This window comes from Neovison vison, chromosome 12 (genome assembly GCF_020171115.1).
Source record: "Neovison vison isolate M4711 chromosome 12, ASM_NN_V1, whole genome shotgun sequence".
In the NCBI taxonomy this organism is placed as follows: Eukaryota; Metazoa; Chordata; class Mammalia; order Carnivora; family Mustelidae; genus Neogale; species Neogale vison.
Genome location: NC_058102.1, coordinates 19,727,688 through 19,754,936, shown reverse-complemented (window position 1 = coordinate 19,754,936; position 27,249 = coordinate 19,727,688). Strand labels below are relative to the sequence as shown.

Genomic DNA, 27,249 nt, shown 5'->3' with positions numbered 1-27,249 from the left:
AAAATAGATACATAAAAAAGTAAACTCAGTAAAATATTTTACTTTTGAAACTTGTCCCTCAATATTAGGAAAGAAAAGTTAATAATTTGCATTTTAAAATAATCTACAATGAGGTAAAGTTGCCCATATTAAGGAGTGTTTTTACTTTCTGCCCCGTTGGCCTCAGTGTTCTGATAAAAGTTAATTCTTGGGAGGCCACTGTTACATATCCATGGTTTGCATAGAAAGAGAATTTATAAAGAAATAAATTATTCTGTCTCTATGACCCAAGTCCATAACACTTGCTGACTCACAACCTCCTGCCCATAGATATAAGAAGAATAATAATATCAACAGCCAACAACTAACATTTATTGAACGAACACCTTATGTCCCCACAGTTTACCATCACTGTTTTATCTGACCCTCAGAACAATACTATGAAATAGATACTATGATTATTTTGTTTTATAAGTAAGTCTTAGAATAATTAAGTAATTTGTCCAAGGATACATAGCTAGTAAGTACTGGAATTAAGAAGACAGATTCCAGATTCTGTGTTTTTAATCACTCAGATATATACCTCCAGTAAAAATAGTAAGAGATACAAAACTAAACATACTCTTACCATAGGATCCAGCGACTGTGCTCCTTGATATTTACCCATATAAGCGGAAAACTTATGTCCACACAAAAACCTGAACTCGGATGTTTACAGCGGCTTTATTCATAATTGCCAAAACTTGGAAGCAACCAAGATGTCCTTCAGTAGGTGAATGGATAAATTATGGTACATGCAGGCAATGGAATATTATTCAGTGTTGAAAAGAAAGCACTATCAAGACATAAAAAGACATAGAGGGATCTTATATACATATTACTTAGTGAAAGAAACCAATTTGAAAAGGCAACTACATATATTATATGATTCCAGCTATATAACATTCTGGAAAAGGCAAAATAATGGAGACAGTGAAAAGATCAGCAGTTACCAAAGGTTATGGGGAATGGAGGAATAAGAGACAAAGCCCAGGGTATTTTTAGGGCAGTGAAACTATTCTGTATGATATACTATAATGATGGAAACTTGTCATTATGCATTTGTCTAAACTCATAGAAAGTACGTATCGCCAAGAGTAAGCTATTATGTGAACTATAGCTTTTGGGTGATAATAATGATATATTGGTGTAGGTTCATGTATTACAACAAATGTAACATTCTGGTGGGACCTGTTGATGGGGGGGAAGACATTGGGAGGCAGAGGCAGGGAGTATATAGGGACTTTATGTATTTTCCATACAGTTTGATCATGAATCCAAAATTGTTCTAAAAATTAAGTCTATTAAATAATAGTAAAATTTCCCTGTGTTATAGTTTCAGAATTACCAATTACAGTTCATATCACTGGCTCAGACTTGAAGCATATTTTTAAGTAGTGGTACATTTCCTGAGCCATTCATATTCCTTCTCATCCTAGAAGAATAATAGAATCAAAGATATGCTACTGTAGGCCTCTAAAATACACTAGAGGGATATGATGTGTCTTCTATGTTAGCTGCTCAGTTGGTTCCCAAAAAAGGTGAATGTTGACCTAGAGGCAGTTAGGTTATTAAGTCAGATGTTGTTGTCTTAAATTTAATTGATTTATTTATAATGGGAAAGAATTTACTCTTAAAATCATTTCATTCAATGTTTTGGTAATACCATAGGAGGAAAGCACGCCTGTTTATTTTTACCAACAAGAATACTTATTTTAGATGTAGATTTTCTAAATTTGTTAATCTGTAGTTTCCACAAATGTTGGTAAAATATTTCATAGCCTGTTTTCAAAGTGCATTAGCCTATACCTTCTGGCAACTTATTATTACTGTCTTTTAAATCCTTTGCTGCCTTGGGAAGTTTTCTTGAAGAGCAAATTGACCAACAGGTAAATATATTGCTAGAGATTTAATCCTGGATATTAACTACACAAAAGTCTTACATGCACATACATTGTGGTATTTGTCACATTCATGATGCAGATCGTGGTGTCTGACTTTTCCTGTGATGCAGTCTTTTAGAGGTACTAAATTCAAGGGAACTATCCTTTTTCATGTTTAAGTCAGATGAAGATTTATGAGATTAAATATATCATCACGGTTATGTAGACTTCCCTGAATTTGGTGGATTCATTTTTCACTTAATAGATAAAACCATTAAAAGAAAAGTTACCACTGTAGGCTATATCCAGGAGTTAAGATTTGATTATAAGAAAAAGGATAGCTTATCATATAAGGTCATATTATAATGTTTCTTCACTATTTAATAGGAAAAGAAATTCTTATTTTCTTAATGATTTATTTCTTTCCTCTACCCCTAAAGATACCCATTCTAGAAATAAAATTGAAGATCTTTCCAGTTCTTGGAGTAGTAGGTGGAGCAATATTTTCCTGTTCAAATTATTTCCATGTTATCCTCCATGGTGGTGTTGGGAAGAATGGATCCACTATAGCAGTAAGATACTAATTTCATCATCACTTAGTATTAATTTTATTACAAGTTTTATTATTATAAGATACAGAGATACTAAAAACATTCCAATGTTCCAAGAATGGGAAAGGGAACCGCACATAATACAAGAAGTATTTTAAAAAGTTTGTACCGGGGGTGCTTGGGGTGGCTCAGTGGTTAAGCGGCTGTCTTCTGCTCAGGACATGATCCCAGGGTCCTGGGATGGAGACTCACATTGGGCTCCCTGCTAAGTAGGGAGTCTGCTTCTCCCTCTCCCTCTTCCTGCTGCTGCTCCCTCTGCTTGTGCTCTCTCCTTTGCATGCTCTCTCTCAAATAAAATCTTAAAAAAAAAAAAAAAGTTTTGACTGATAAAGCATTTTTCCTTTTTTTTTTTTTTTTAAAGATTTTATTTATTTACTTGACAGACAGAGATCACAAGTAGGCAGAGAGGCAGAGAGAGAGGAGGAAGCAGGCTCCCTGCTGAGCAGAGAGCCAGATGTGGGGCTCGATCCCAGGACCCTGGGATCATGACCTGAGCCGAAAGCAGAGGCTTAACCCACTGAGCCACCCAGGCGCCCCAAGCATTTTTCCTTTCCACAGCCTTTTTCTTAAGACTTTTCTGACATCCTCTTTATCATCCACTGTCTCATTACTGTACAAAATTGAGTGGCTATTTGTTTTCTTGTGCCTTACACTAATAGGGGAGAGGAGAAGAAGGAAATGAGTTCCTTATTTAATAGCAAGAAAGTTGCCAAAGGTCATGCATGGTTTCACATACAGGGCAATTTATTACTCAAGAAATAAATGTTACAGACATTTCACTGTAATATATTTTTAAAATTATTCTTATATTTTAAAGGTGAAATTTTAAACCTTAATTCTTATGTTGAATAGGTAGACCTTGTGTTTCTGGGGTTTTTTTTTTTACACTTTGCTCATGCTATAATACTTTTGTATTTATTCATATATATGTATATATATTTTAAACTTCTTCAATACTTTTATGTGGGAAAAAGTCAGAATTCTTGCCAACTTCTAAACATAGTATCTATTTTTTTTTTAAAGATTTTATTTATTTATTAGAGAGAGAGCATGAGAAGGGGGAGGTCGGAGGGAGAATCAGACTCCCTGTTGAGCAGGGAGCCTAATGTGGGACTCGATCCCAGGACTCCAGGATCATGACCTAAACCGAAAGCAACCAACTGAGCCACCCAGGCACCCCAATATCAATGTTTTTAAAAACCCTCCTGTCATCTTTAAGACAAACATAAGAAGATAAGTACTCAGTCCAGTGATGTCGTTTTTTATCAAAACACTGTTGGGGGTGCCTGGGTGGCTCAGTTGATTGAGCATCCATCCCCCCTCAGGTCTTGATCTTAGGGTGGTTAATTCAAGCCCTATATTGAACTCCATGCCCCAGAGCCTACTGAAAAAGAAAAAAAAATTTTTTTAAACATTGTTGGAATATCTTTTTAGAATCATTTGGGCTATAGCTTACTCTCTTGATTTCTTTGGTGCTGTGGTTTAAAAATTCTATCCTTTAAGAGTAGATTTGATTTTGAGAAAAAGCTAAAGTCATGGAGCCAGGTTGAATAAAAGTAATAAACATGAAAAAATGGCAATTTTAATAAGGAAAAAAAGTAAACCTCATACTCTTAAATGACATAAACTGGCTCTTGAGACAGTTTCAAAGGAATCCACATAATTCATAAATTATCAGTCTTTCTGAATACATTTCATATACATAATCCTAAAGCAAATTGTAAAACTTACTTAGATACAGAAGCCCCTGATATATTTGGAAAAATCAGTCATTTTCTGAGGTATGTAGTCAGTTGACCTCAGTACAGTACTATGTGTGAGGTACTTAGGAATACTTATTTCTTGACCATGGATGATAAATTAGAGTACTACGTACAACATGAAATTTACTAAAGAAAATAAGATTTAGTGAGGATCAGTGTCCACTTTAGAGAACATTTTATTAAGAAGTAATTGATAAATGTTTGAAGGAAGACATAAAAATCAAACACTATGACTAAGAAGTGGTTGATTCCTAACTCTTATACTGGTGATTTTCCAATATTTTTTGGCAGCATATTTTTTTTAGCATTTTTTAAAAAAGATATTATTTACTTGAGAGAGAAAGAGCAAGCAGAGAGATGCATGGGCAGTGGAGAGAGGGAGTGGGAGAAGCAGACTCCCTGCTAGGCAAGAAGCTCTAGGACCTTGGACCTCCGGACCATGACCTAAGCCAAAGGCAGACACTTAGCCAACTGAACCACCCAGGATCCTCAGCAGCAGATTTTCTTGAATAAAATCTACAAAACCATAATAGAGATAAAAGCACTATTAGTCTAAATTTTTATAACTTATTAACATATACATATTTTATTATATGTAATATGTATATTTTATGTATCATATACATATGTATACTATATATGTAGTAGACATATTTTATTATGCATAGTTTGTATAATAGTATTTATTGTGTTTATAATCTTACTACTGTAATTCTGGTAATATTCTAGTAGTAATTATTCTAATAAATTCTAAATTCTAGAATTTACTAGTAAATTTATGTTATATAAATTTATATAAATAAATATATGTTATATAAATTTACTAGTAAATTCTAATATAACATATAAACAATAAACAATAATGCTATTTTAATGAGTATATTTAAATTGGTAGTTCTAGATTTAGTAAACCTTAATACCAAATTTATTTCAGTATTTTGTTTGGGATAAGCAGTACTGAGAGAATCTGATTCACATGGATAAAAATGTAATGGGTTGGATTTACAGCGTTACGCAAGAGAGCATTTGCAGTCTAAACCCAAAAAAGGCAAGGGTGAGGGGTGTTGATATATAGGGAGACTAGGGCAGAATTAAACTTTTCCTATCAGTGTAACATTAATGTATTTTATAAAATTGGGAGGTTGGGGTGCCTCACAGGCTTCGTTGATAGAGCATGTGACTCTTGATCTCGGGGTTATAAGTTCAAGCCCCACTTTGGGTGTAAAGATTAGTTAAAAATGTAATTTAAAAAAATAAGTTAAAAAATTGGCAGGTTAAAGCTTTATTTCGATATCTGCACAAAAATATGTTAACTTGACAATCAAATATTGATGGCTTTCAGCATAGTAAAATTTGGTATAGAATAAGTTATATTTTTTAGTGGTAGTTTAAAATAGGTATATACATAAAATTGAAACCACACATCTGTGGCACCATATTACCACTGTGTAACCCTAGGGTTTTATGGAAGTTTGAAGGCACAGTTAAGGTCTACATACTCCTTTAGTCCATACACTTCATTATATTCTTCTTTAGGTGTTTAATTCCTAACACAAAATAGATGTTCAGAAAATGTTTGCACTGTGATAAATGCAATGTTAAAATATGATGCTGATTTTCTGATTTATCCCTTAGGGCACTAGTGTCTTGTCACCTGGACTCCACATAGGAATAATTATTATACTGGCAATAATGATCTATAAAAAGTCAGCAACTAATGTGTTTGAAAAGCATCCTTGTCTTTATACCCTTATGTTTGGATGTGTCTTTGCTAAAATTTCACAAAAATTGGTGGTAAGAAATTCTTTTATTTATATTTCATGGTATAAATAATGTACTTGATCCTCAAATACAAGGCTGGAAACTATTTCATAAAACGGGTAGGTTTTCAATGGCGTTATCATTATAATAAGTAGCTATTTGAGCTCCAAGTAAAACTGTGAATGGGTTAATGTTATATTCAGGGAGATAGTTTCTTTTCTGTATGCTAAGTTCTTTTAATTAGCTGTTTAGCTATATTGTCAACTATAGCTTTCTGATATCAAGGAATTTAAATATTGGGAACTTTATTGAGCTACCCAGTTATGAATTTGAGAAAATTTAGAATTAGCATTTCCATATTAAATGTGAGAAAAATGGTCTCTATTTTTGTCTTAACAGTGAATTAAAGTTATAATTGTTTCCTGAAAAATAAAAGCTAAAATATTTAAAATTTAATAGTGACATTTTTTTGTTTACTTTTTTTATAGATAGCTCACATGACCAAAAGTGAACTGTATCTTCAAGACACTGTCTTTTTTGGCCCAGGTCTTTTGTTTTTAGACCAGTACTTTAATAATTTTGTAGACGAGTATGTTGTTCTTTGGATAGCAATGGTAAGTTCTTTCCAGCTAAGGTTTTTATTTATTTTTAATAGCTGTCCGATAACTCTATGCTTAAGAGTCATTTCAGTGAGATAGCAGATAGTCTTACTATCTAGTCTATATTGTAAATGTTTCTGAATATTTAAAATTAACTCCTTTTAAGCTGTGAATTGTATTTTGTGTGTGTGTATAGAAATGGCCCAGATTATCTGGAGATTAGGCTTTCACCAACTTAAATCTTTAAAAACCCAATTGTGTACTTTAAAAACAGATCTTTCTCCCCCACCCAAAAACAATACAAAGATGTCAAAAATCAGTTCACTCTGCCCAGAGAATGGCAAATACTTTTTTAGATGACTTTTATTTAATCAAGCTTAATAGAATTTTTTGAGCTTATAGCAGGTAACAGGTGAATTAGATGGAATTAGTGTTAGAATATGTGGGCCCTTACTGCATCAAGAACTGTTGGCTAATATTGAAGAAACAAAACAGAAAAAAAACAGTACTACCAATTATAGGATTCTGGGACCATTTTGTTCTAGAAGTAAGCAACCTGATATATCTGTTGGCTCTTGAGGACAGTGCATAACTTATATCAATAATGATGACTCATCAAAAAAAATAATAATGATGACTCATCAAGCAAAGGTTAAATTCTCATTGAATATGTCCAGCTTAAGAAAGTGGTACAGATAATATATTAGTTTCTACTCAAAATGATTATAAAACACAAAATTCTGCACTTAAGAGAGCTCTAGCTCTGAGGAAGAAAAAGCACTGTTGGCAACACCTTAATCACAAACATGGATAAAGGGAGCATTATTCAGTTTTTTTAAATTGAGACATTATCTTTATGGTCTTCAATTAATGATGGTTCTGAACAACTTTGCTCTGTTTTCCCCTACCTTTGGACCTTGCACCTAATTGTTAGGGATAGATAAATACATATTAAAATGTGCTAAAAGAAATCCTTCAGTGAATCTCTTGATAGTTTGAATAATGTACCCTATTTGTTAGACTTAGGCATTAAAATATATCTGTTCTGTGCACAGACCACAGGAGTATATCTGATGATTCTTTATACTAGGTTCTATAGTATTATTCTTTTTTCTGGAGTAAATAGTTTAATATCCATCCATGGCAATTCAGAAGTCTTTCATTCTTCAAATGGTGGTGAGATATAAATCTTAATCCTTGGAAGTTTTTCGGGAAATAGTCTAAAAAGTGTTTGAAAATCAGAATGATTTCCTTTAATTTTCTATCCAGTATACGTATTTTTAGGGCTCCAAAACAATCTAAGAAATAGGGGTGATTATTCAAAATATCCAAAAATTCAATGTAGGGTTACTTTTACTAAATTTGCATATATATTATCAATTTATGTTTAACATAATTAAAACACCAGGTATTAAAAATTCAAGCATCTGTCTTATAGTGAGTGAGTTGACCTGGTTTATGCCAGTGGTAGAGATTATGGTGAGGAAGACAAATTGAATTTTTCTCTAAAACACTATGTGGACCACAATTTAAAACAACAACAGAAAACACTTATGTGGACCAAACAAAAACACATGTGCCCTTTAGCATCCTTACCCAAAAGCTTCTTCAGAGAGAAAAGGATCAGATAGAGCTTTTCAAGTAAATGATATGGGAGATTTTCCCCTCATAGGTGAGAATTCCCTCTCCACTGGTAGAGCTGTGAGCCTCCCTCTCTGAAAGGAAGTATTTCCTCCTGGTCTTTGGTAGACTTTTTAGATTGTGCCTTCCTCTTTAATTTTGTATTCAACACAATTTTGTATATGCCTCCCCTCAACTAGGTCTTTTCCAGGCCTTCACTTTCTTACAACCACCTCAAAGGAAAAAGAAATGTATATGATGGAATGATTTTATTAATAGTGACTGGCAACCCTTCTAATAGAAAATTTAGGCTTTGTTGCACAGCAGAAAATTTAAAGAATGTGGAGTCAGAAGACCAATTTTGTTACCTTCCAGCTTTTGTATTTTTGTCTACGAGTTTTACCACTCTGAGCTCAGTTCCTATAACTGTGAAATACATTGCATGTTCCAGAGGATTATAGTGAGGTCCAAATATGAAATATATGAAAGTACTCTAAAATGTAGTATTTCCATTGAGGAATTTTAGATTAAGATGTGAGATCCAGGGGGGTGGGAAGGGGGAACAGAAAAATATCTGCTGCTTCAGGAAGAATAGACGGTAATACATTTGATTTTTTTTTTTTTTTTTTTTTGCTTCCAAAGGTCATTTCTTCATTTGATATGATGATGTACTTTAGTGCTTTGTGCCTGCAAATTTCAAGACACCTTCATTTAAATATCTTCAAGACTTCATATCATGAAGCACCTGAACAGGTTCACAAGCATATTGACTAATAGCCCAAGGAAAAGAGGAGAAGCAGTTAGGGGAACCTATGAGTGAAGGAAATTCCCCTTTGCAGGAGGCTAGTATACAATAAATAAGGTTATATTTGAATATAAAACTCTAAGTCTTGTAGATTCCATTGTTTATTTCAGTTGTGAAGTCCTCATTGTATATCAACATTTTGATCACAGGTATTATCAGAGTATTACAATCTATAACTTAGAAACAAAATCAAAGAAAGAGATTTCAATTTTCTGAGGACAAGAAAGTAAACCACTGTCATTCTAAAGATCAGTCTCTGTCTCAAAAGTCTTTGTCAGATACTCGGGGTTTTCATTGCTAAAGGATTACATAAAAATTCAGGGCTTAAAGGATTTTAGCCCTCTCAAGGGTGATGTTTACTTCAATTGCAAAAATTTGACAAGTTCATAATACTGCATAAATGCATGGATTGTAATATTGTAGTTACTGAAACAAATGATGTTATAAGAAATGGTATTTTTTAATTAGCAGTTTTTCAAGTTATACTAATTACTATTATATAAAAGGAAATACTTGCTTACAACTAGAATTTAAAGGGGCTACCAGAATTTTCTATAATTTTTTTTAGTAAGAGGAGTTTATCGTACCAGTTCAGAAAAGCAAATGAATTTTTATACATCATTCCTTGGTATTCTAAGTTAAAATTTCATTGTCATAAAAAAAGTGGACGTTAAAGATCCCCTTTTGTGAAACATAAAGTAGCTAAAGCAAGGTTGTTATAAGAAAATTAGTGATTTATGGGGCTACTGGGTGGCTCAGTCAGTTAAGCATCTGCCTTCTGCTCAGGTCATGATTCCAGAGTCCTGGAATCAGCCCCTAGTCACCAGGTTCCCTGCTCAGCTGGAAGCCTGCTTCTCCTTCTCCCTATACTCTCCCTCCACCCCCACCACCTCATCCTCTCTCTCTCTCTCACTCTCTCTAATAAATCTCTAAAAAGAAAATTAGTAATTTATGACAACATGGCAAAAATATCTTCCCTTTCGAGTAACAACCAAAGTTGCCTCAAATGGATGACTTATGAGGAAAGGGGGATAATGTAAATTATCAGTCATCCCATCACTAAATAGATAATTTACTGATCTTTCCACTCTCACTTAAAAGTTTATGTTGCTCATTGTGACTGACTCCCCATCTTACCTTATTTTTAATTTTGCCCAACAGTTCTGTAGACCATAAGGCATATGATGAAATAATCAAAAAAATAAAGGAGTAATGAACACAGACTATATATTAAGCAATAAAAAGGTATATTGAAAAAATAGTGAAAGTTGATATTTCTTGAAAGGAAAAAATATGTGAATTAAGTACATAGAAACCACTCTGGAGTGCTTATTTTACTTCTAACTTTTACTCAAACTCAGATAGGACTTTTTAAGGTATTTGAATGGTACTTAAGATTTAGATACCAAGGGTGCCTGGGCAGCTCAGTTAAGTGGCTGCCTTTGGCTCAGGTCATGATCCCAGGGTCCAGGGATTTAGGCCCACATTGGGCTCCCTGCTTGGCGGGAAGCCTGCTTCTCCCTCTCCTGCTCCCCCTGCTTGTGTACCCTCTTTCTCTGTGTCTCTGTCCAAATAAATAAGTAAAATCTTAAAAAAAAAAAAAAAATTAGATTCCAGCATAAATTTTGACTTAAAATAAGTCCTTTACAAAATTTAGAAACTGGCTCCTTAATATTAGATAATCGTTAATTTCTTCCTATATAAGCTATCATAGTTTTAAAAAAAGAGGATCAGTATGGACTTGCTTTTTAAAACTTGGAACACCTTAAAACTAAGGTAAAGTGGGTTATGGGACAAAAATTAAAGTTTAAAACATGAAAAAACAGGAGAAAATCAATCTTCTCCTTCTAATGGTGATATTTTTCATTTTGAATGATTTAATGAAAGCAATTCCAGCAAAAGATAGTAAGTTTAGCTGATATATTTCAAACAAATGCTGAAACAGCTTAATATTTACTAAATCCCAGTGCTTCATATGTTATTCTGTTTAAAAAAATGCAAATTTTGGGGCACCTGGGTGGCTCAGTGGGTTAAGCCGCTGCCTTCGGCTCAGGTCATGATCTCAGGATCCTGGGATTGAGTCCCGCATCAGGCTCTCTGCTCAGCAGGGAGCCTGCTTCCTCCTCTCTCTCTCTCTCTGCCTGCCTCTCTGCCTACTTGTGATCTCTCTCTGTCAAGTAAATAAATAAAATCTTTAAAAAAAAATGCAAATTTTTCAGCAGGGAGCCTGCTTCCTCCTCTCTCTCTCTCTCTCTCTGCCTGCCTCTCTGCCTACTTGTGATCTCTCTCTGTCAAGTAAATAAATAAAATCTTAAAAAAAAAATGCAAATTTTTAGTGACAAGGTATGAAGTCAACTGTTCAAGTTTGGAAAGGAATATAATCAAACTTCATATATTTACTGAATATTAAAACAAACAATATTTTCAAACAAAATATTTACTAGGTATTAAAGACAGATGTGAAATATTTAAACCATAAGTAATTAGGTATGTTAATGATATGATCTTAATAATTACTAAGGGTATGTGTCATTTAATTATGGACCAAGGCCAATTAAATGGCTTTTTGATGTCTTTATGGAAATGACATATTTACCAATCATGTCTTAAAAATAATAGTTATATATCTTGTTTGGTTTTCTTAATGGTTTTTAGCAGTTTTATTTATTTCAGAGCACAAACTTAGGTTGCTTTTAATATATTATGTTAGTCAGTAGAGTAGATTTTCTTTTAAAACCGCATTTTCATTGGAATTGGCTGTAACTTCAGTATATACAGTGGAATGTACATAGAACATAGTTTTGTATATTTTTCCTTAAAGAAAAACAATGTAACCTTTTATACTTGTGCTTTCTAACTTTTGGGACTAATACAAATACACAGAAGCCAAAAACTGAAATTAAATCATCTTTATTGCTAAAAGTTAATTAACAAGTGTTAAAGAGAAAAATTCACTATTACTATTAAAGATCTGGACTCACATAACTGTTCAGCTTTATCTGAAGGTTAACAGAAGGAAGGGTCTTGCACTTAAGCTAACAATTAACACGTTGTATTGTTTTAAACTAGAATTTTTAAACCACTCTAAAAGAATTACATGCCTCTTAGCTAATGTTGTAATTGTATCATATTACTTAGGTTCAAGTTCTTCCTTCAAAGAGTCATCAGAATAACATGGACTGAAGAGACTTTCGAACACTTGCCATCTCTTGCTGCTGCTGTTACATGAAAGGAAATATTAAACATTTGTTTAATTTTTAGATAAGTGTTATACATATTTCAGCAAATAAAATATTTCAATGCTTGCATTACTCCTTTTTTTCAATTCAAAATGTAATGACTTACAGTTTCCATCATAATTTTTTTTTGCAACATAGCCATTTCTTTTCTAAGTTCATTTTGTGCACCAGTAAGTAGACTATCGTGATTCTTCTCCAAGTCCTCCATACTCTAAAACACAAAAGGCTAGTTCAGTTACAACTACCACTTTTCATCTCAGATTCTAAACTTATAGAATTAATTTTCAAAATAGGAACTTTTTAAGTATTCAAATAATGTGCATTCTTTATTTCAAATGAAAATATTTGAATACTGGAAACCAAAATAGCCATTAAAGGAATAAAAGCATCAGACATGGATCAAATATTATTATAGGAGGTATAACAGTAGTGTATTTTGCTCAAAATATTGGGTTAATGAGCTGCTAAGGTCAAAAAAGAACAAAAAAAGAATACCTTAATTTTTAAAATTTCTCGTAAGCATTCTAAATATCAGGTAGTTATGTTATTAGGACTAATAGTGTGATGGGAATTCATAAGGAGAAATAAAATGATCTGTAATATACCTCTTTTCAATTTATGAAAAAAATTACATTATAAATCTTTTTCATCTAACAAATAGTGATCTTAACTCCTACTATATAAAATGTATTATATTATTAAGTGTTGTGGAGAAAATAAAAAATATTAATACATGATCACTCCCTTAGTCCAGTAAAGAACAAAAATAACACAAAATTTTATAGTATGAATGGAAATGCAACTTTTAGCTATGTAGTAGAAAATAGCGATTAACTCCAATTTATTTGGCAAAAGAGCAAGATTTAATAAAAAGTTATTAAAAGTATTTTAGAGCAAGAGCATAAGCAAAAGCATGGAAGTACACAGTGAGTTTAGAGAAAGCAGTTATCTGGAGGTGTGAGGATTACCAGACAAATATAACAATTGAAGCATAGAGAAAATCATATTATGGGAGGGAACTTGAATAAATAAGAACTGAAAATGAGAAACTGACTTTTTCAGAAGAGACATTTTAGGAAAGTAATATGACAGACCTATGAAGGGTAGTTTGGAGAACAGAAAAAAAATCAGCTGAGGTTTAATAGGATAAGCAAAGAATGATGTGGTTGTAAACTAGGAAAATAGCTCTGGGAATTAAAAAAAGGAACCACAGCAGAAGTAAAAATGACTGGACCTACTAATAACTGGGTATGAAGAATAAGGGAGATGGAGAAGTCAAATACAATACTAAAGTTCCTAGCCTAAGTGGTTACATTTAGTGATAAAATTTAGAAGAAATCTTTAGTACTTCATCAATCTTAACACCAATTAAATGGTTTTTAGGCAGCCTTAGAGCAAGCTGACTAGAAACACTTTTAAAAGTAACTTTGATATAAATACATATTAAAGTTCTTTAAAAATAATTGGTCTATAACTACTAGTTTACTCAGAGCATCCTGATTCCTTTAAAAGGGTGACATTTTAACATTTGAACAAGATTATCTAAAAGAATCCCCACATCAAAAAAAAGAGAAAGAAAAAAGTATGTGTAGGATTACAATGAACTATGAACAGTTACTAAAAAATAATATATCTGCATGAGTAAGAGGTCAATGCCACAAACCATTATTTGCTAATATGTTAATATTTGCTAAAATATGTCAGATAATTCTTAATCCACAAGTTTTTAATCATCTGGCTTTATGATTATAAGATGCCATATAAAGCTATGTTTAGTCACTGTAATAATCCTAAAAGGAAATATGCCATAAAATACATATATATTACATTAGAAAATAAAAAATTCTTCATTTTTAATTGGGTACTTTCTATTTAGCAAACATTGGAGATACAAACACAAGTAAAAGACTACCTAGAAATGACTTACAGACTTTCTATTTTCAGTTAAGATAGAACTATTAAAGTGTGAGTTTTATGCACATTATGTACATTTAGGTAAAATTCCCAATTTACCATTTCCTGTTTGAAGTCTCCCCATAAAAACATTAGAATTGTAAAAATATATTCAACACTTAAATCAAAATGGAAAGTAGGTAAGAATTTAAAATGTATGAGCAAAATGTTTTTCCCCTTAATAGGAAAAAATTATCTAATACTTCCAAATATAATGTTATATAAGAAGGTATTACATAACCAAATACAACAGACCTTTATGAACTGCTCATATAACTGTCTAATTGTTTTCAGTCTCTGGCTCTGAACAATTCTAGATTGTTGAAAAACCTTTTGTTGCTGTCGAAACATGTTCTACAAATGTAAAAGAAAAAATTATAACAATTTAGGTATAATATAAAATTTAGTAAAAAAATAATTCTACATTAAACAAAAGGATGGAAAAAGGAATGACAAAAGTCAACAGTTTTAACTATTATGACCAAGTTCACCACTAATACACAACAGTAATAATCCTACCAGTCACTGAGTAGGAACACTTAACGTTGTTTTGGTTTTGTTTTTAAATGTAGGCTCCATGTGAACTCACAACCCTGAAATCAAGAGTTAGATGCTTAGGGACACCTGAGTGGCTCAGTTGGTTAACTGATGGTCTTCAGCCTGGGTCATGATCCCAAGGTCCTTGAATGGAGTTCTGCATTGGGCTCCTTGCTTAGCAGGGAGTCTACTTCTCCCGCTGCCTGCATGTCCGCCGGCATCTGCCCCTGCTTGTGCTTTCTTGCTCACTCTCTGATGAATAATGAAGTCTTACACCCTCCCCCCAAAAAGAAGAGTCAGACGCTTACCGGACTGAGCCACCCAGGCAACCCAACAATACTCAAAATATGTTTTAATTCTTGGTGCTTTCCATATCAACACATAATGAACCTTCCAATAATGCTGTTTCAGTTCCTTCCTACTTTCCACCAACGGTTTTTGTCCCCCACCCTACTTCAGCCATTCACATACATGCTTATATCCTAGATTTTGTCACTGCCAATAACTACAACTTCTACATAGTACTAATAGTAGAAAATGTCATATTAACTCTGTTAGATAACACTCTGAACTCTTGAACATATTATGTATGAACTAATTTCATCCTTGAAACAACTCCCCTTTCATAGATAAGGAAAGTGAGGCACATAGATAATTTTTCCAGTTTCACAGCCAGTGTTTGGTCATACCAGGATAATTCCACAGTATGTTTCCAGAATCCAGATCTAATCATTATTCATGCTGTTTCTCCATATAGCCCACTATCTAACCACTACTTGCTTACCAAATACTCTTCATACTTAGTACTGGCACACTCTTAGTACTACAACTCAATAATTTCTATCAATATGTAAAATCCACTCATCCTATAGCTAGTTTTCACTATCCCCTATCCATATTCCTATGTCCTCACTTTCTTCCTTCCCAGCTTAAATTACATGGTCAATCATAATTATTCCTTTCAAATAAAAGGAGTATATATATATCCTGCCCAATTTTTACTCTGTCACACTTGTTTGGCTAAACCCCAATCCTGAAAAACTCAATGCTCCAGCTATTCTGCATACATCCCTGCAGCTGGTCATGACTGGACAAAACCCCACAATCATGCTGACACGCCTCACTTTAAATTATGATCATTGTGATCACAAGCCTAAATTTGATCGTTAATTATATTTCCCTAGTCCGTTTGCTGATCCACTCAGGAAAATATTTTATATCTTCTCATTTGACCTCAAAAAGAACATGTTTTCTATCATCCAAGGACCTTAATTATTTCACTAAAGAAATACAAGTAATCCAAAGAGAACTTTGAGTATCCATCACTATTTCTACCTATGCACCTACACCTGTGCTCACATACTCCACCTTCTTCCCTGTTTTTAAGGATGAACTATCCCTGTTCTTTGCTACCACCAATTTCTTCACATGTTCCAACCATTCTTAAGAATTCAACAACTGTCTTCCTCTTTACATTACTTTTTATTTTTCCCCTCAAGATTATTCTTGTTGCACACAAACATGTTGCTCTTTCTCCATTCTTAAACAAAACGACACACTATTCCTTTTCTACTCAGGCCAACAACTCTGTTTCTTTTTTTCCTATTCTCTCTTACATGCATTTTTTTTTAAGATTTTTGTTTATTTGATAGATCACAAGTAGGCAGAGAGGCAGGTAGAGAGGGAGGGGTAGAGCCTGATACAGGGCTTGATTGCAGGACCCTGAGATCATGACCTGAGCAGAAGGCAAAGGTTCAACCCACTGAGCCACCCAGGCACCCCTCTTACATGCATTCTAATTAAGTTTTTGCACTCCCTTTTCTACCAAAATAATTCTGCTCAAGAACACCAACAACCTTCACATTGCCAAATCCCCTCCTATTTCACCCATAAGGAACATGACAAAGCTAATCCTCTCTCCCTCTTAAAAGGATTTCTTGACTTCACTTGGAGTCATTTTACCCCCCACCTATTATAGACCACTCAGTCTCTTTTACTGGTTCTCTCTCATCTTCTTGAACTCTAAACATTGAAGTACTTATTCCAGAGCTCAGTCCTTAGACCTCCTTTTACATTTACAATCACTCCCTTGGTGATCTCAACCAAACTCATGGCTTAAATGCTGTCTTTATGTTGAGAATTCCCAACTTTGTATGTTCAATTCATATCTCTTTCCAGAACTCCAGACACCTATTCCAATGGCCTACTCAATACATCCCCTTGGATGTTTCATATTAACATTTCCAAATCTGAGCTGACCAAACAACCCCTAAAATCATTTAATTTGAATAGTACCTGAGCTCTTAAATAAGAAATGTGTGATAATTTTATAAATTAAAGAATGAAATAAAAGGATAGTTAATGTAGTTGCATATATATGGGTGGGGCTCACTTCCACCTCCCATAGAGATGGGCATGAAACTCAAGTCTGGCCAGTAAGAGTAAACCATGGTTTGACCATAATGACTGGTTCAGGAATGGTGCAAATGATGCAAACTAGATCAGTGATATTCCTCCGCAGGACTTTTCTTTCTGCCAGTTCTTGATAAAAACCCAGTTACTAAGCTTGTAGCAAGTTTAAATTGCAAGAAGCTATCTTGCTTACCATATTGAAGGAGCCTATTAAGGACTGGAGACAGAGCCCAAAGACACTATATCAGCAGTGCTTCCTTATACCCATTCAGCTATGCCTGAAGCTAAACTACCCCTGGACTTCTTTTATATAAACTAATAATCCTTCCTTTGTACTTTCACAATTTCCATCACTTGGAACTGCAAGAATCACAACCAATATTGGAAGCAAAGGCCAACAGCTTTTGTAAGTAGGGTATGTACCCGTAATTCTCTGGCTTACCATTCAGCAGGAACAAAACACATAGCCAGCATGGGAAATGGAACCAAACTGACTATCACAGATCTACCACATAGCTAGGCTCTCCATTTCTACTTGACACTTGGTTGTAATTGATTCTAAAATTAAGCGTGATACTAACGGCTAGTTTTTCTTCTTGTTCCTCAGCTTTCTGCACATCTATATCCCACTGCTGAAACAAAGCCAGAAATTGCTGAGAATATTCTTGGTTAAGCTTCTGCCTGTAAAACATAACAGTGAATTTTTCATATTTTATACCAAAACATTCAAAACAAAATTTGACATACTTTATAAATACTACAGAAGGAAATAATGGCATCTTAAATTTTCAAATATGAAACCAAAAAGTAAAATTTCAGATTTTGGAAGTATTTCTTTTTCTAATCAGCTAACAGAAAAGCCCTCTCACATGAGTCAGTTCTTAAAAACTATGGAAGTTTTACTATACGCATAATTTTTCCAGAAAGGTCCATTTCATCTCCAAGAAGATTTTTTATTTTTGCCAACCAAATATAGGTTCTGATATGATAAATAGATTCAGTGAAGTTATTATGTTTATCATGTAAGATTTCCAAATAGAAATATTCCACTTAATTTTTCCCCATTTTGGTACAAGAATGATTTTGTAAAAAAGAGCAATTAAGTCAATTCAGCTAAAACAGACAGATGTAGTATTTACAATAAGATGGATCTTTTTCTACATTGTTAAATAGGGAACTCTCATAAGGCTAATAATTTATATGACAATTTTTATTCAGTTGGAGTATTTCTAGAATGAATATGAATAACCTTTAAAAAAATTCAGTTGTTATTTAAATAGAGGAAAAGATAACCTGCATTGATTTCTAAGAAATATATCTCAAGTCTATGAAGAAGGTTATAGAACTAAAGGACTTAAAGGAAAATCAAGCCAAATATATATTTTAGTAAAGACCCTGGCAAATAGAAGATGACAGTATTTTTCATAATTTGCAGCAATGAATACTAAGAAATGATACAACGTCATGGCTGTGAAAAAAACCAACAACCTTACCTTTGCTCTTGCTGGGTTTTCCAGACATGTTCAATTTTCTGGTTACTAGTTTTGAGAGACGCTTTGGTATATAATTCCAGTCTTTTTCTCTTGGCAAGAAGAGCCTTGTTAATGTCAGCTTTATTGAAAATAAACATTCATTAAAACTTAATATTGAAAATTATTTTGTTCCCACATATTTAAATTAAATAGGGATGCAGGTGGTTCAACAGTTTTGGAAAGACATTTAAAACTAAATCTTAGGGATGCCTGCATGGCTCAGTAGGTTAAACCTCTGCGTTCAGCTCAGGTCATGATCCTGGGATTGAGTCCTGTATTGAGGCTCCTTGCTAACTGCCTGCTGCTCTACCTGCTTGTGCTCTCTCTCTCAATCTCTCTCTTTCTCTGACAAATAAATAAAATCTTAAAAATATATAAATTAAATCTTAAAGTAGGTATAATATTAAAAAGCCAAGATTATTTGCTTTTTTCCTAAGAAAGCTTTTGGCAATTAGTATCCCTATTTTGATTTTCCTAGAGCTAATTTTTTAATTTAGAGATGATTGAAAAAAACTAAACATGAAAAAAGAAAGGGGAGTCTCAAAGACAGACCTTTAACTTCCTCAGGAGAAAACACTAATAAAGGCTAAATTTTTCTAAATTAAAAAAAACTGAAAGAACTCATTTATATGAGTTATTGCTAGAACTCATCATATGAAACACACAAATTTTAAAAGAATAAAAAAAGGGTCAGTAGCTCAGTCAAGTGTCTGCCTTGGGCTCACGTCATGATCACAGGGTCCTGGGATAGAGTCCTGCATCACAACTCCCTGCTGAGTGGGGAGTCTGTTTCTCTCTCTGCCAACTTCCCTTCCCCTTTTGTTCTCTCTCTCATACAAATAAATAAATTTAAAAATCTAAAAAGAATCCAAAAAGGATAAAAACAGTTAAGAAAATTATTTTTTAAAAAATATAATCTGTGATACTTTCAAATAAAATTTTTACCAAAAAAGATAAAAACCAAGCATAGAAAAACCTTAATTTAAGTAAGTATCTTGATAAATTCACTCAAGTACCCTTTTAAATATTTCCATGGAATCTTTTTTTTCCCCTGGACTTACTAAAAGAAAATTTTTTTCTTACTGAAGTATAGTTGACACACAATGTTATAGATTAGTTTCAGGTTTATGACAATGATTTCTGGAGATTTTATAAGACATTTTTGTCCTATAAAACTGCTTTGCTAAATACTTGCATATGAATCTACCATCAATAATTATTTTTTTCAGTAATCATGATGGATCTGTATTATTATACAAATATTTCATATTTCCAGTATATACCTATGATAAATTTAGAAGACAGATTATAAAACAAACATTTTTCTACCACCAAATAGAGCAATGCTTTCAAAAAAGACTTGACTGAGTACATAATCCATATAGAGGAACCAAATATTGTTCTTTTTTAAGAATACTATTCCCTGGGGCACCTGGATGCTCAGTTGGGTTAAATGTCCCCTTTGGCTCAGGTCAATCTCCAGGACCTGGGATTTAGGCCACATTGTGTTGGGCTTCCTGCTCGGCAGGGAGTTTGCTTCTCTCTCCCTCTCCCTGTGGCCCCTCCCCTGGCTCATGCATGTGCGTGCTCTCTCTCTCTCTCTCTCTCTCTCTCTCAAATAAATAAAATCTTTAAAAAAAAAGAACACTATCCCCTAACACAGTTAATGTAACTAAATATTAAATATACCATTTAAGGTTTATAAGCTTTTTATCTGATCATATATTTCTCACTAGCTAGCAGGGTTACCTTTCTAAATGACATAGTTTAATAAAGTAAAAAGTAACAATAAAAAGGTATTTTAAAGTGTTCAGTTTATACTGCTCCTAAGGAAAGAACACAGCAATGTCATAGAAAATAACTAAATTGAGAAAATGAAAAACTGAAATATATACAGATATGTGTGTTTTTAACACTTGCTTTGTGAGTTTGTGGAAGTTCATATAAACAGGAGTAGAGACTTTCCCCTTCCATTTTTGTTCTAAAATTGCACAGTCCATTAAATTCACACATATATAAAATAAAAACACCATTCTTACTCTTCGCACTGACAACTGGAGATTAGGTAACGAAATCTATATAGTTGAATCACACATACTTAGGGAAAATCTTATATATGAGGACAAGCATTAGATTAACAATCTTATAGTTCACTGATTAACATTTCCTATATATGTTACATGGTTTAAAGTAATTATCTTAAAAGAAAAATATCTCTTAAAACATACCTCCAAATCTTTCCAGCATATTTTGTACTTCACCCCTGTGAAATTATATTAGAAATTTTTAAATTAAGGATTGAAATATTACACAATGTGTTTTACATACAATATTCATTGGACAACCAAAGTAGACTTTTCTTAAAGTAGTTTATGTAACACGCAAAAATTATTTTGAGCACATCACCCCATATCTTCAAACACTGCTGCAGAAGTCCTTTTCTTCCCATGCTTCTCAATTACTGGAGTTTTCCCTGCATTGACAATAAAAAAGAAAAATATTTTTGAACCTATTCCACTTTGGTAATTTTTAATGATGAACTATCTTAATTTGGAGGCTTTTAGGTTTTTCTTGCCAATGTAACTTTTTAAAGCAGACATATAAATACAGTACTTGCTCTGCAGTTTAGATAGAATTAAATCAGGATCTAGGACCATTTTATAGGAACAATTTTGCAAGCCTTCCTGTGTTAATGTCATAGTAAGCCAGGTTTTTTAAAATTTTTATATAATACAGATATTTATGCTATATAAAACTCATTTATTTATTTACAAACAGACATCTGGAGAAAATGATTGTAAAGGAAAGAGATGCTGTGTAAACTTTTCAAGCTCCAAATGAGAAACATGAAGTACATGAATAAAGTTTTATTATAGTCTAAAATGTAGTGCATCCAGAAGGAATGAACTACAGGACAGGGTCACTGCCCAACAACAGTAGATATACTGTACCTTCGGTAACATCCTCCTCTGAACCACTCAGATCTTTTTTATCTTCCTTCTCAAAGTCATAGGCTCTTACAACCTGATCCTCCACTGATGTCTTCCCAGATTTCCCTGTATGTTTTCTTCCAGAGGGCACCATATTTAGATGTTTTCTGATTTAAATAAATAAATAAATAAATCTCTCAAACCTTCTGAATCCAAAGCCACCATTTAAGTAAACTAGTAAATTTCAAAATTAACTATATCAAATAAAGAGGAATCCCCCTCACTTATTTTATTGGCCCAAATTAACAAAGAAGATATTGACAGCATCGACCCTGATTCCAGGTGTGAGGCGACGGAGAGTTGGCATCTGAGGGCTATGCGATCTGAATTTCAGTCCCGCCTCTGTCAGATTCCGGCTAAATTCGGGCTAGAATCTAGTTCGTGCATTTCCGTCACAAAGCGAAACTGTAGTTGTTGACAGGTTCGATCCTGTGATCATGCCCCAAAATAAGTTTACAGCAAAATAAAAATAAAATAAAAACGTTCTGCAATGTGTGCCTTGGGAAATAACAATTCCGCCTAAGATGTTCACAACACAGACATTGAGGACAAAGGAAGAGAAGCCCTTAGTTCACCCTGTTTCTGACAGGTTTAGGGCGGGCGCGAGGGAGAGACCTGCAGACAGACGAAGGTCCACTCTGCTCCCCGGATATAAACCTGCCCAGGGCATCGCGACCAGTGAGACCCCCTTTCATCCCGCAGCTTTCCACCTGCCCTCGCCTGATCCAGGCCCTGCGCTCAGTGAAGTTCACTGACCTCATTTTTCTGTCAGAGGCCCCTAGTAGAGCCAGTCGGAAAGATTTACCTCACAGATCCAGAAAAGCCTCTAGCTCGGATGCCCGCGCTAGAAAAAATCCTCCCCTCCTCCCGCGTGAAAAAAACCCCAATGGCCAAAGACCAGAGGTATAGGCCTCCAGACAGTGTCGCTGCCACTCCAGCCTCCACGGCCCCAGCCCGTCACCTGAGGTGCCTGTCCGCTTCGCCAGCGCGACGCTCCTCTGAGGCAACTCAGAATTCCCGCGGGAGAAAAGCCAGAGCCGCCTCGCACGAAGGCGTCGCTGATTGGCTGGTGGCTGTGCGCGTGCGTATAGAAGACCCACAGTCCCCGCCCCCACGAGCAACTGACCACGAGACTGCTGACCCAGAGTGCCTTGCGGGCTGTGGCCTGTGGGTATTAGGGCTCTTGAGGTATGTTCCTGCCTTGGTTTTTTTGTTTGTTTTTTTAAACTCGTATAGTACTTGAAAAGTGCAGAATATAAAGTTACGAAACACGAGGAACACACGACCTAATTTGTGAAGCAGAATTTTACCAGAATTACCCTTGGCATTTTGTCAGGAAATCCCTTCCATCCCATTCCTTTCCCGCCCCCAATCCCCGGTCAGAGATACTTTCTCACTTATCCTGAATTCTGTGTAAACCATCGTGTCTCACATGTTCTAAGTTTTGTTTCCACATACAAGTACCCTTAACCTTGCTTGGTTTTTGTGCGTGGATGGTACCCACCCCACCAAAAGAAAGTACCATATTCTTTGTAATATCCTTCCACTCGCTTTTTACTTCACCCGTCACTAAGAAAATCTATATTATCAGGTATAGCCATAGTTCTTTCATGTTCACTGCCGTATAATATTTTATCGTTCCTCCTTTCCACAATTTATTCTTTGAGTTTTCTGGCCATGCACATGTGGGTTGCTTTCAGAGCATAACCTATATAAACAATGCCACTATGAATTCTGATCTCATGCATATGTGCTAAAGCTTTTGCAGAGAATCTAGTGTGAAGTTGCTAGGTCATAAACTGGATGATAATAAGTAAGTGAACTGGCTTCCAATTTAGTCCCCACCGACAGAGTGAGTTCCCATTGTTTAGTCTATTCTTTTTGTTTTTTATTAAGATTTTATTTATTTGACAGAGAGAGAGATCACAAGGAGGCAGAGAGGCAGGCAGAGAGAGAGAGGAGGAAGCAGGCTCCCCACCGAGCAGAGAGCCCGATGTGGGGCTCGATCCCAGGACCCTGGGATCACCACCTGAGCGAAGGCAGAGGCTTTAATCCACTGAGCCACCCAGGTGCCCATGTTTAGTATATTCTTAATTTTGCCATTCTATCAGGTATAAAATGATACTACTTTGGGTGTGCTTTATATTTCTCCAGTCACTCAGAAGATTAAACTCTTATTATGCTTACTGGCTATTTGCATTTTCTTTTCCTTGAAATATCTATTTGTTTGGTTTTTGTTGATTTATAAGCCTTTATGTATGCTGGATATTAATCTTTATGACTTTTTCTGTATGTTTTCAAAGAAACATCTTTATTCTGAAGTCATAAAAATATAAAGGTTTTAAGCTTTTATTTTTTAAGTCTTTGTTCATCTAGAATCAATTTTTGTGCTCGGTGTCAAGGTAGGATCCAGTTACTTTTTTTTGCCATGTACGGAACCCAATTTCTTGAATAGTTTGTACTCTCCCTCTAACAGTTCTATGTTCCTTTGTATGATGTTTCTACATGTTTTTGAGTTTGCTTCTTTAACGTATTCCACTGGCCAGTCTGAGTGTCCCTGTGCCAAAACCATAGTTTTCATCATTCCAGCCTTATTATATCTTTGATATCCTTTTTTTGGGGGGGGGGGTGAGCAGCAAAGCAAGGTTTATTGAGCAATGGCAAAGTGACAGTACAAAGCTCCCAAGGAGGGAGGGCAACCGATGGGGCGCTCTATCTTTAGTATTTAATAGGGCAAATCTCATACCTTATTTTCTTCAGGAGTATTCTGTGTATTTTTGAACTTTTTCTTTTCATGTAAATTTTAGAATCTGTTTTCTAAATTCCACAAAAAAAAAAAAAAACTCTCTTGGATTTTGATTGGAATTGCACTGAATCCAGACCTCAGTTTGAGGAAATGAAGTCTTCTTAGTCTTGAATATAGCATATTTTCCATTTATTTAGAACTTATTTAATATCAGTCAATAAAGTTAGTCCTTTTTTTCTGTTTACAGGGGTTTCACTGTTATCAGATTTATTTATAAATTATATCATTTTTTTCTGATTGCTGGTATATAAAAATCCAGTTGATTTCTGATATTGATCTTGTTCTTATACCCAGCTGGATATAATAATTTGTAAAGACTGAGATGGTATAATCATATCATCTGTGAATAATGACATTTTTGTTTCTAATTCTTAGGCTTTTTTTTCCCTTTCTTTTCTGACTGTACTCATGAGAATGTTTAGAGATGAGTAGAAGCATCAATACTGAATATTCTTTACTATTTTAAAGGTCATGTTTCTAAGGTTTGTACTAACAATGATGATGCTGTATGTAGATAGTTGCTCTTTTTGCAAATGTAGCTTCTATTTGTGGTTCGGTAAGTTTTTTGTTTGCTATGTTTGTTCTGTTATTCTGTTTTAAATCATGAATGAATGCTGCATTTTATTTAATTATTTTTATATCGAAATTATCTTTTCTCTTTATTTTGTTGATGTGGTGAATAAGATTAATATGTTTTTCTAATGTTAAACCAAACCTACATTCCTGTGATAAACGCAAGTTGATCATGATACATTAATTTTGTAAGCACATTGCTATATTTGGTTTATACAGCATTTTGTGTCAATTTTCATGAATGAGATTGGCTTGTAATTTTCTGCTCTTACCTAGTTTGGAATGAAGTCTATGTACATGGCTTGTTCCATGTTATCAAGTCTTCATTCAAATGCTAGTATTCATATCAGTGAGGACTTTTCTGCCCCTACCTACTTTTAAATATTGTAAATGCAAACTTTGAACCTTACTTTCTCTTACCTATTCTTCTTCACCATGTACCTTTCTCCTAGCACTTAACATTTTTTATTATACGTGTAATTTATTTACTTTATTGTCTCCCCCAGCCGCCTTTAGAATGTAAACTCTGAAGGGCAGACAGGATTGTATATAGTGTGAGGAACAGATTTAATTTCATCTTTTTCCAAATATCTATCCAATTATCCCAACAACATTTACTAAAACATCAACCCTTGCCCCCCCCCCATTCAAAATACTACCTTTACAGGCGCCTGGGTGGCTCAGTGGGTTAAGCTTCTGCCTTCAGCTCAGGTCATGATCTCTGGTCCTGGATCGAGCGAGCACTGCATCAGGCTCTCTGCTCAGTGGGAAGCCTGCTTCCCCCTCATTCTCTGCCTACTTGTGATCTCTCTCTCTGTCAAATAAATAAATAAAATCTTAAAAAAAAAATACTACCTTTATTATACACTAGATTTCCATAAAGAGTGGGTCAACTTCTGGATTTTGTTGCATTCCACTGACCTATCATTTATGTACCAGTACCACAATGAATTATAGACACTTACAAGTGTGTGTGTATAAATAAAAGATTTACTTATTTATTTTAAAGAAAGAACAAGAGTGCACACAGAGAGGGAATCTCAGGCAGACTTCCTGCTTAGTGGGGATCCCCATGTGGGGCTCAACCTCACCACAGTGAGATCACACCTGAGCCAAAACCAAGAGTCGGAAGCTTAACCAATTGTACCAGCCAGGTGCCCCATGAGCTTATTTTAATATTTGATAGGCTACTTTCCATGATAGTTAATTTTTTCAGGAATTTCCTAGCTATTTTTGCATTTTTAAAAAGATTTTATTTATTTGAGAGAGAGAATGAGAGGGAGAAGGAGCAAGCATGGAGAGGCAGAGGGAGAAGGAGAAGCGGATTCCCCACTGAGCAGTGAGCCCGATGCAAGACTCAATCTCAGGACCCTGGGATCATTACCTGAACTGGAGGCAGACACTTAACCTACTGAGCCACCCAGGTGCCCCTTTGCATTTTTAGAAATGTGACTTTTAGCATCATCTTGTGTCTCTCTAAGAAGAAAAACCTTGACTTTTTAGAAGTTTTTATTTAAATTCCAGTTCGTTAGTGTACATACAGTGTAATATTAGTTTCAGGTATACAATATAGTGATTCAGCATTTCCGTACATCAGGTGCTCATCATAGCAAGTGCACTCCTTAATCCCCATCTCCTGTTTTGCCCAACCCTCCACCTGCCTCCCCTCTAGTAACCAGCAGTTTGTTCTCTACAGTTAAGAGTCTGTTTCTTGGTTTGCCTCCCTCTTTTTCCCCTCTTTGCTCATTTGTTTTGTTTCTTAAATTCCACATATGAGTGAAATCGTTGGTATTTGTCTTTCTATGACTGACTTATTTTGCTTAGCATGATTCTTTCTAGCTTCATTCCTGTCATTGCACATGGCAAAATTTCATTCTTTTTATGGCTGAATAATATTCCATTCTCTATGTACCACATTTTCTTTATCCATTCATCAGTTGATGGACAGTTGGGCTGTTTCCATAATTTGGTTATTATATACAATGCTGCTATAAACGACTGGGTGCATATATACCTTTGAATTAGTATTTTGGTATTCTTTAGGTACATACCTAGTAGTGCAATTGCTGGATTGTATATAGAAGGTAGTTCTGTGGAGGAACCTCTATACTGTTTTCCAGAGTGTCCACACAAGTTCACATTCCCAC

The 27,249-nt window shown here is 34.5% G+C and overlaps 2 protein-coding genes across 3 annotated transcripts in view; one reads left to right on the top strand and one right to left on the bottom strand.

Moving 5' to 3' along the window:
* The window catches only part of CHPT1 (choline phosphotransferase 1), a 33,184-nt gene extending 20,816 nt beyond the window's left edge, over window positions 1-12,368 (top strand). For both annotated transcript variants that reach the window (XM_044227714.1, XM_044227715.1), the window contains exons 5-9: window positions 2,342-2,473; window positions 5,911-6,069; window positions 6,525-6,650; window positions 8,898-9,008; window positions 12,199-12,368. In XM_044227714.1, the coding sequence (XP_044083649.1) occupies window positions 2,342-2,473; window positions 5,911-6,069; window positions 6,525-6,650; window positions 8,898-9,008; window positions 12,199-12,243 (573 nt within the window). In that variant the 3' untranslated portion in view covers window positions 12,244-12,368. The remainder of the gene's footprint in view (window positions 1-2,341; window positions 2,474-5,910; window positions 6,070-6,524; window positions 6,651-8,897; window positions 9,009-12,198) is intronic.
* SYCP3 (synaptonemal complex protein 3) lies at window positions 12,225-21,844 on the bottom strand. The gene is made up of 8 exons (XM_044227716.1): window positions 21,685-21,844; window positions 21,140-21,206; window positions 20,962-20,996; window positions 18,695-18,812; window positions 17,783-17,882; window positions 14,508-14,606; window positions 12,406-12,510; window positions 12,225-12,278 (listed from the first exon to the last, which is right to left on the bottom strand). Exons 1-8 carry the CDS (start codon window positions 21,815-21,817, stop codon window positions 12,225-12,227), a joined length of 711 nt encoding a protein of 236 aa, XP_044083651.1. The 5' UTR covers window positions 21,818-21,844.
* Window positions 21,845-27,249: the final 5,405 nt, after the last annotated feature.

Excerpts from the sequence above, each read along its gene's own strand:
- SYCP3 (XM_044227716.1), bottom strand. The coding sequence starts at position 21,817 with ATGGTGCCCTCTGGAAGAAAACATACAGGGAAATCTGGGAAGACATCA. Across the intron at positions 20,997-21,139 it reads GCAGTGTTTGAAGATATGGG|GGGTGAAGTACAAAATATGC; the intron begins GTGATGTGCTCA and ends ATAATTTCACAG. Across the intron at positions 12,279-12,405 it reads AAAAAATTATGATGGAAACT|CAGCAGCAAGAGATGGCAAG; the intron begins GTAAGTCATTAC and ends TTCATGTAACAG.